This window comes from Anneissia japonica, unplaced genomic scaffold (genome assembly GCF_011630105.1).
Source record: "Anneissia japonica isolate Jap-2015-1 unplaced genomic scaffold, ASM1163010v1 scaffold287704_len1198815_cov201, whole genome shotgun sequence".
Classification (NCBI taxonomy): Eukaryota; Metazoa; Echinodermata; class Crinoidea; order Comatulida; family Comatulidae; genus Anneissia; species Anneissia japonica.
Genome location: NW_022731578.1, coordinates 1145669 through 1155394, shown reverse-complemented (window position 1 = coordinate 1155394; position 9726 = coordinate 1145669). Strand labels below are relative to the sequence as shown.

The window sequence follows — 9726 nt, the reverse complement described above, 5'->3', positions numbered from 1 at the left end:
TCACAAACAACTTGTAGTTTATTAAGCATCCATGAGTGTTCTTTATGTAAGTATAATGTGTGTATGTGTAAGTATAATCTACGTATACATGTACATACATTATATTTACACATGGTGAAGCTAAGTGGTTCATGTCCGCTTCAAAAATTAATATTGTACTTCTCAAAGCAATATAACGACCATTGGAGTTTAATTTAGAAAGTATTCAACTATCCGTGCCAATTCATATATTTATTTTATTTTTATTTTATATCAAAGTATATAACCTTAAATTCAGTTATATTGAATTGTTGGGTCTATAAAATATCAGGCTCCTTAGAAATTATTAAGGGCTATTTCTTAGCTACATATTTCAGCCAATTCAATAAAAAAGAACAAATTGTGTAATATTATGCAAATGTGAGCAAAATTATTGGTGCTTATGAATAATGAGCATTCCATATTTAAATGATTTCTAATATTGTAAATATGTTATTAAAAATAGAATTTTATTGTTATTTTAATTTGAAGATATGTTCTTATAAAAAATAAAATGTTTTATAATTGAATAATTTACCTAGAGGTTATTAGTACAATATTACAGTACATCAACATAGCAATAGATCTACAACCAGTAGGGGGACAAAAGGGACACCCTTGTAGCAGCCAAAAATATGTGTGAAACCATTCATATAAAGACTACATTTGTTACAACTCTGGAAATTCTAGTAGCATAGGCCCCAGGACCCCACAATAGGAAAACACAAGGAGGAAACACACCAAACCTCCCAACTCAAACCAGGTCGTACAGCATATTGTGCTTTTGAAAACATGATGGGTGGGTCAGGAAGGATTTCATACTTGTATTCATACGAATAACGCCCACTTTGAATAAACAGCCCCTCAAATAAACGCACTTTCTAGACCCTCATTTGGAATTGGCCTACCCCTTCTCCCCCCCCCCCTTTTCAAATAACTGTAAACAAATCTATTGGAAGCAACAACATTCTCAACACTTTCTGAAGACATGGCTAAGCATTGTATCCTCACCCCTGTCGTCCGACGTGCCAATGAGATCATCTGGACCCAAAAATAATAATTTTCCTATCCCAATACATGTAATGTAATTTTGACCTCTAAATTCTCATTGGCTATGTTCTCACGCTGGTAACGGTTAGCAGGATTAGCTGCCGTGCGTCCATACAAAAAATCCCGATCCGGATACCAAAAATATGATGATGGAATCACTGGCCAATCAGAAACTGGAAATTGTAAATGCGTACGTGTGATAGGTTGATGATAAAAACGCGCTCAACTTGCTAACTGATCGGGCGTTCTCACGCAGGTGGTAACGGTTAGCTCCCAATCCGGATACTAGGGCTCTCGTGAGAACCAGGCTAGAGTCGCGCTTGGAGGCCCCAACTTTCTGCTGGCGCCACAACTTCGTACAGATGCATTCATGGTAAGAGCATGGAGGAATTCCTTTAGTTCCCCCATGGTAAAAGTGTGCTCCATTATGAATTTTATGTTAATGTTTTACTATTTTTGATTGACTTTCGGCAAAATGGGATTCATGGTTTGTAAGTTGGAAAACTGGTATTGAGCAAAGCGTGTTCCCTTCTTTCTAGACTGTCTTTTCTTCCCTCTATTTTCTATCTTTTTGGCTACAATTTGGAACATTTAAGTACTATACATGCTTTAGTAGAACTGTTTTTGGAATGGCCATTCTGCAAACATTCTTTGGTTCTACTTAGCACCTTAGTACATTATACTCAATCCATGACCCAAACCATGAGATTCTACTGGCTGTGTACATATTTTTAAAAAAAATAACTGAAACAAATTTCATAGAAAATATCTGAATTTATTTACATATTGAGCTTGTAAATATATTTTTCTACATTCGATTCCAGCTCAGAAAACAATTTCATAAAATTAATACTCAACAAAATAATGTAGTGTATATCATTCCAACTTAAAGTTACAGCAAAAGTAAAACTATTCGAACAATAATACTATTATTAAAATCTACTGTATTGACAAATAGACAGTTAAATAATACTTTCCCTGTATCCTATTCAAAGCTTTAATTACATTTTGAGGGGTTTTTTTTGCAGACAGTACATCTTTTGTAAGGCTTATATTGATATGCTTCCATAAGCTTAGAGTAAGTGTTCTCAACTATATCGCAATAGGGGCCAAAATTGTTTATTGAATAAATTTGAAGGGCCAGTGGAAGAGGTGTGCTTTGGCACATAGTGCCATCCAAGAGCCGCAGGTGCGAGCCAGGGGAGGGTTAGGGAGGGGTGTCCCCCTTCCCAATTAGAATTTTTTTGAAAAGAATAAGATGCTAATATAGGCCATCATGACCTAAGAGTCAGACACAGACCCATATATAGAACTACATCCAACAGCAGGCCTGCAATACTGTGCGAGAGACCGAAGGTTTTGCTGTGATAGTTCTTCAGTTTTGATTGATTAAATCGCTACAATTTGTGGGGCAATATATAGGCCTAGTTGGCAAAACAGAATGCAAAATTATTAAGGTTAGAAATCTTGAATTTTTACTTCAATGATGTATTATAACTGACCTTTTTAAATTATGTATAAATATTATAAATCTGTTAATTCTTGATTTTTATGTATCGTTTTTGAGTTGTTTTTATTGGGCCCCTATGTATCAGCTATGCTGGAAAGGGTCACCCACTTTAAACATTTTGAAATAAAATAAATAGGCCCAAGCCTAACTCGCGGGCCGCATAACACAGATTTGCATGCCGGAGATGGCCCACGGGCTACCAGTTGAGAACCCCTGGCTTAGAGGTCTGAGAGAAGAATACATTAGTTAAGCGTAGGGTCTATGAAAAGCATAAACTACATGAACACCTTCACCAAAACAAAACAATTTTAATTTCCCATGTTTCTATTTTTTTTTAAATTTTTACAATCAAAATACGAACTTCATATTTCTCCTCTTATTTAAATGAGCTCCATCTTGGTGAATTTGCTGTTTGACGTGAAGGAAACAACCCGTTTGTTGATTATAGACCAGAGGATGAACAAGGTACACTACCAACAGTTATTCTCAAGACTTTCGAACCTTAAATTAAAAGTTTATTTCGTTACAGCCTCCATGCATTTTCAAGTTCTTTATCTCGTCAATCCAATAAAGGCAGCATTCATTATTGGCAACAATCATGCTCCAAATAACCTGTAATTTAAAAAGAAAGAATTGGTAAGAAAAAAATAATTTGAGCTTTTAATAATACTGTATAATTAGTAAACTAAATTTTTCATTCAACCAGATGGAAAGAGTGATAATCTATTCGCCACTACAGCAATTAAGTAATTCATAATAATTCTAGCTGAAAATAATCTGTATTTAAAAAAAAAAAAAACCTAAACATAGAAGAATTTTTTTCCAAAAACTGTTATAATACAAGATCTTACAAAATCAAAATGCTTACAGCACACTCTCTGATGTTTGGAGTCTGAGTGCCACTACCAGCTCCAAGTTAATGAACAGATGTGAACAAGTAGTTTTAATGGTTTAAAATTAAATTAATTTCATTTAATTAATTTTATTTCATTTTTTACATTTTTTTTTGGTTAATTTTTTCTTTGATTATTATTATTGTTATAATTATTACTATTTTAATATTATGATTATCCCAGTTTTCATTACGATGGTTATGAGTGAAGATAAACATGAATGGGCTAATATGACTGAGGTCGTGCTCAGGTTCGATGTGTCCTTAAAATGGCTGATCAGGCCAATCCTTGATCAACAATAACGAGAAGATAGCATTCTCTGTGATTTCTGTGTGCAAATTCTGTAATAACGCGGTGTAGGACGCCCTCTTGCAATTACAATTACTTCTGAACTTTGACATCTATGATCTTCATGCCTATTCTGGAAGAACCGCCATAGTAACAACTAGGACACCCTCTCTCAATTACAATTACTTTCTATTGTTACCTTTCTATTGGACACTTCTATTTGTTACGCGAACTGCGGAGAACGCTATCTTACTAGTATAAGAATTTTGATGAACAAGTTTTGGAGCAGTGAGGGCAGTAAAATTTTGCATTTTAAGGATCTTGCTAGGATGCTTTCTTCTTCTGTCACTTCTCAGCAGATGGTGATGGCGATTTGCTTCAAAAGACTTGATCCAATCTCTGGTTGCAGCTGTCCATTCAATTCTCTGTTCACCCAGTTCTTGCCATGTCTCATAATCAATATTGGTGGCTTTCAAGAAGTAGGCTTTTAGAGTGTCTATGAATCGCTATCTCTGCCCTCCAACTGATCTTTGACCATCTCTCAGGTGTGAGTAAAAGAGCTGCTTTGATTCGTATTGAGATGAAAAAATGTTAGTCATTTCACCTCAGAATAATTACACTCTTGGGACAGCTGTCTCTGGCTTAGAAATGATTGCATAATGATAATTAAAATTTTCCCGAAAGATTTTTGCTGCGACTTTCCGACAACTAGGCCTAGGCCCAACTAGGCCTAGGCCCGGCTAGCCGACCCACTGGCACCACCCCTGTACACTGACTGTGGAGCTTTGAATATGATCCACAATGAAATTTCAAATTGAGTCTTTTTTATGCACAAAAATGCAAAGTTTGAGTTTCTAATAATTATATTTTTCAGATGAGAAAAGAGCAACTTACACTATCATCATTAGTATCACAGTTATATTCCAAAATCCAATGAATATCCTAAAGTATCGTAAATTGAGTAAGAATTCTCGAATTTTATCACCTGAAAGACAATCACAATTTTTTTAGTGGTTTTAGTATCTTGATTTATATGTTGCTTGTGTGTAAATGTTAATATTACAGGTTCCATGTTACAATGAGATGAACACAAATATTCAAAAATACACCACCAATCAATCAGTCCATCATACATATACTTTACATACAAAATAAATATTTACAAAGTACAATTAACTGTGGTAAAGTGCAGCTTTATTGTTTCTTTAACAATAATTATATTTATTATTTTGTTAATTGTTGTTGTTAAAAGTTCTTAATTTTCTCAGTAAAAGTTTCTAGTTTACCTCTTACTTACATATACCTGTAAGTACATAAATGAAGCGATTATATTTTGTTTTAACTTTTGGTGTTTTTTTATGTTAAAATTTAAAGACTGAAGCTGTAGCTTGATGGGTAAGATGCTTACCTTCCAATCCCAGAGTTTTATGTTCAAATCTTGGGATATTTTTTCTCACAAAAAGTCTCATAAAAAGACTTGGTATAAAGAATATTATTTTTGCCCTTTAATAACTATGTGTTCGATGAGAATAAAATTTTAAACAAAAACAAAGACATACTAGTTGTTGGTTCTGAAACATTTTCTCCAAAACCTTCAACTTCTTGTTTCTTCTTCCTTCATGAATGAAATTAGTAAAATATGAATTGAACATAACTTTCAACTAGTCACTCATTCATATATGATACAGTACAACTAATCATTTTCATAGAATATAATCACTCACTTTATCATAGAGTACAACCACTCACAGGGCTCCCTCTAGACTCCGCAAGTTATGGGAGTCTCCCGGAAATCGGGACGCCCTCCTACACTCCCGCAAGCAAGAATCTCCCGCAAAATAAACCATAACCAAAAAAGCAAGTGCTTGTGTGAGGCAAGCCGGAGAACAAGTAAAAATTCAACAAGTTATAATAATACGAATAATAATTAAGATCTAAACAATAACAGGAGACAGAAAACGGGTTACAAGAAGAAAAGGACAAAAAAGAGACAAAAACGACAAAACTGATCGTCTACAGAGGACGAAAATTAATTAAGGTTTTAATTTTTGTAACTAGAAATTAAGTGATTCTTAAGATTTAAGGAAAAGCTTTTCTTTGATTCACAGTTTTTTATATGGTCATTTCGATTGTTCCATAGTTTCGGTCCGCTAAATCTAATATTATGCTGAAAAGAAGTCTTTTTATGCTGGGGAATATGCAATCTGAATGCAGATCTAGTACGGTAGGAGTGGTAATACGAGTTTGGGTGGAATAAGCTACAGAATTGATGGGGTATAAGGATTTAGTTGAAGAATAAAGAAAACATTTATGTCTTCAAGTTTGAGTAAGTTGAGGGACGTAAATAACGGGTCAGTGTGAGCTAGTGGTGAAGAACCTACTATTATGCGTACTGCTTTTTTTTGTTTAATAAAAAGATTGGTAAGATTTGATTGATAAGTATTGCACCAAACTATATTGCAATAACTCAAGTAGGGATTAAGTGGGATATAAGAAGAAAGTCTAAAAATGATACCAATGTTCTTGGAAATCTTATTTTCAAGTTCTTTGAAGTGTCTTCCATGTTAATCCAGAATCAATATTAATACCCAGGAATTTTGTGTTTTCTACAAGAGGAAGATACGGTATGTCAGTAGAGGACAGAGTAATTTGGATTGGATATTGGTGAATTGGTGGGAGAGTTTTTATGGCTTATTATGGCCCAAAATTGTAATTTTGAATAGGCAAATTAATTTTTTTGGTTATGGTCTGACAACCTCTTCATGGTGTCAGATGACAGGGGGTCTGGACATGTCCAAATTGGAGAATTGGGGGACTCTCCCTGCCCCCTACTGTTACCACCACTGCAACCAGTGACTCATTTACATTCAATTACTAACCAACCAAACCACATTGGCCACGTTGCGCAAATCCTAGCTGCTGATAGGTGGGGCTGTCTCAACCAAAACCTTAAACTTATGTCTCAGTGTCTCGCTAGCAATATTGGAAGCTCCAGCATTTTGACCAGCTTCCATTTAACCAAGTTAATGTACAGCCTGCTAAAAATAAAATATTGATTTAACTGAATACTTACAACTTGAAATTAAGTACAGCACCAGCATTCACAAGCAAGGTCCTAAAATCATCAGAAGAAAGTTTGACTTTAATCCTAATAATAGTTTTAATATGATTATACTACTATCAAAATAGATAATACATCATTCTTACATAAATAATGATTGAACAATGAAATACAATACAAAAGCACAAATCAAAGCTGTGTACGAGTTGTTAACGTTAGACCAGGTTAGACTACACACTGCCTAACCAAATATGCATGAGTGCGTGTCAGCCTACAATTTGGTACGAGTTTGTATATGTTACGAATTGCCACTTCACCTGGGTCCTACTAAGCACCACACACACCACACAGGAACACAAAGGGATGACAACATTAACAAAAGAATAGAAAACTGCTTAATAATCAATAAAACTAAATTTTTGTAACAATAAATTTTCAAATTCCATTAAAAATTGATGTATGTTGTTAAGGTTTGCCCGCCGTATTTTAAAAAGTAATACGTTGATATTGTGTATATCTAATGCATTGCCATGTCAGCGGAAATGCATTCAACCGTGACCTTAATGGTCTGTGTTTCATATCATTAAGAGAGGAGGCCACATGAAAGGTAATGAACCTAAGAATTTTATATAAAAAGGAAAAAAAATAAATGTTGAGTATTTAAATTGTGGTAGGGCTATATTAATTATGTAAATAAAATTATGTCAAGAAAATTAAGAATTCATTTATTGTTTCTATATATTTGTTGTGTAGGCTACAACAATGGAATAAAGAAGATTGCATTAATATGAAAGATTGAAATTTAATTAAATTTAATTCAATTCAATTAATTCATTTTCCAGAAGACATAAAAACATACAAAAATAACAGACTACACTAGTCTGGTGGATCATTGAAAAGTGAAAAGAAAAGCTCACTATATGAAAACTATAAGAAGAATAGATTCAGAATGAGCAAATTTTGAAGTAAATAATTAGTTTCCATTGGAATACCAGTTGAACAATTATTTTACTTTTCATTATTTACAATTTTTGTGTTCATTTTTTCATGTGGTATTATCTTGAACTTTTTTTATGTCAACGCATTAACTTTGGACGCATGGCGGCAATACCTGTACCAAAATTCATTTATTTTAACCATAATTCGAACAGCTAGCGAAGTAAAAGTTTGTTTTTATTGATTATTATGCCGTTTCCTACTCTTGTGTGGTAATAATATTTTAATAATTTTTGCATCTGTGTGGTCTCATATGTTGTTCCATGTTTAGTAGGGCTTGTTCAGCTTTTATCTAAATAGCATAGGCCTAGTAATAGCCTACCTAGCCTAAGCCTGCTCTCTTCCTTGCCACTTCAGTTCAGTCCGCAGATAACCTAGCCTAGATTCGCATGACTAGGCCTAGGCCCTTCTATTTAATAATAATAATAATAATAATAATAATAATAATAATAATAATAATAATAATAATAATAATAATGTCATTATAACGTATCCATCCCTAGTAGGCCTTTAGGGGTGCTCGCGGCGCCGTTTTCCACCTGTCGAGTGTATAATTTACTTAGTACTCTACTCTAATGCTATCGAGTGGAGGCCTAACTTAGAACTAGCTAGGAAGGATAGGCGGCTAGGTATGGTAGCACAAAAATAATGAGCCAAAATGTACATTTAATCGAAACTATAACCTTAATAAATTATCACGTACCCGAATAAAATTAAGTCTGATATCATGTTTCAAAGTAATTGTATCTTTACGTCAAAACAAAACACACTAATTAACATTACCAACTTGACATTTCTTGCCCACAGAGTCAGTCATTCTGCTGGACAGCGTCACCAACGAGTAATTTAATTTTAGAGACAAAAACAAAAAACAAAAGAAAAAGAAATCGAGTATGGGACGCCAATAAAATGCGTTTGGGTTATACATGTTTGGTTTACAGCTACATTAATCCATGCTCCATTTTGATTGTTAAAAACATCAGTAAAATCGATTCATGTTTTGTGATAAATTTCAGGTAGATAGTTTTGATAGAATTCCAGATAATTTTAAAATTCAATAAGGAGTGTTATAATGTTTTCATAAATTTATAAAATGGAATTCAATATATTATTTACATATTTCCTATAGAATCTGTCAACAGGTCCTTTAAAACTTATTTAGAATGTGTATAGAAAAGAAATCCCCAATTACGATGTACAAAATTTCATTTATAAAAATAGAAAAATAAAATAATTTATAACAAGGATTCTATAGAAGCTCAATAGAAGTGTATATTATTTTATACATTCTATAAATTTATGTCAGTATAATTTCTATCAACTTTCTAAACAATTTTATAGGAAATCTTTCAAAATTACATAGAAAATATATCAGAATTAAACAAGAATTCTATTGAATTTTTTTAAAAGAAAAAATAGAAATTCTAAAGAAATTATATTAATAAAATCTATAGAAATAAAATTAAAATTAAATCTAGAAATTGTATAGAATGTATTTAGAACTCTTTCTATAAAAAGTATAATATTGTTTTTTCTAAGTAATTCAATTCTCTATAGAATTATATTTCTATAGAATTATATAGAGAAAAAAAACTTTTTGGATAGATTTTCTATAGAATTCTTAAACCTCTATAGACTTTCTATGGAATTCTATAAAATATTTTTCTACAGGTTTCTATGTATAAATTAAAATATTGAACAGTATAGCCAGCGCGTGTATGTAAAATAATGGCCGTGCGTTTTTACCATCTTATAATCCCTTTTTGCTTTATTCGAATTTAATATTATTCAATTTAGTTCAATTCAAAATTTATTAACTTCCTTAAACCAGAAAACAATTACAACAGATTATATCTGTCTCTTATACACATCTAGATGTGTATAAAGAGACAGGTTACCACCACTGCAAC

General features: G+C 32.8%; 1 protein-coding gene across 1 annotated transcript; it reads right to left on the bottom strand.

Annotated features, from left to right (window-relative positions):
- Window positions 1-1822: 1822 nt before the first annotated feature.
- On the bottom strand, window positions 1823-8651 carry LOC117115452 (small integral membrane protein 7-A-like). Its single transcript, XM_033259267.1, has 5 exons — window positions 8520-8651; window positions 6833-6874; window positions 5319-5374; window positions 4654-4744; window positions 1823-3190 (listed from the first exon to the last, which is right to left on the bottom strand). The coding sequence occupies exons 1-5, from the start codon at window positions 8543-8545 to the stop codon at window positions 3175-3177; spliced, it is 231 nt and encodes a 76-aa protein (XP_033115158.1). The 5' UTR covers window positions 8546-8651; the 3' UTR covers window positions 1823-3174.
- Window positions 8652-9726: the final 1075 nt, after the last annotated feature.

Excerpts from the sequence above, each read along its gene's own strand:
- LOC117115452 (XM_033259267.1), bottom strand. The coding sequence starts at position 8,545 with ATGATATCAGACTTAATTTTATTCGG. Across the intron at positions 5,375-6,832 it reads GCTGTACTTAATTTCAAGTT|GAAGAAGAAACAAGAAGTTG; the intron begins GTAAGTATTCAG and ends TCATTCATGAAG. Across the intron at positions 4,745-5,318 it reads TGTTTCAGAACCAACAACTA|GTGATAAAATTCGAGAATTC; the intron begins GTATGTCTTTGT and ends ATTGTCTTTCAG.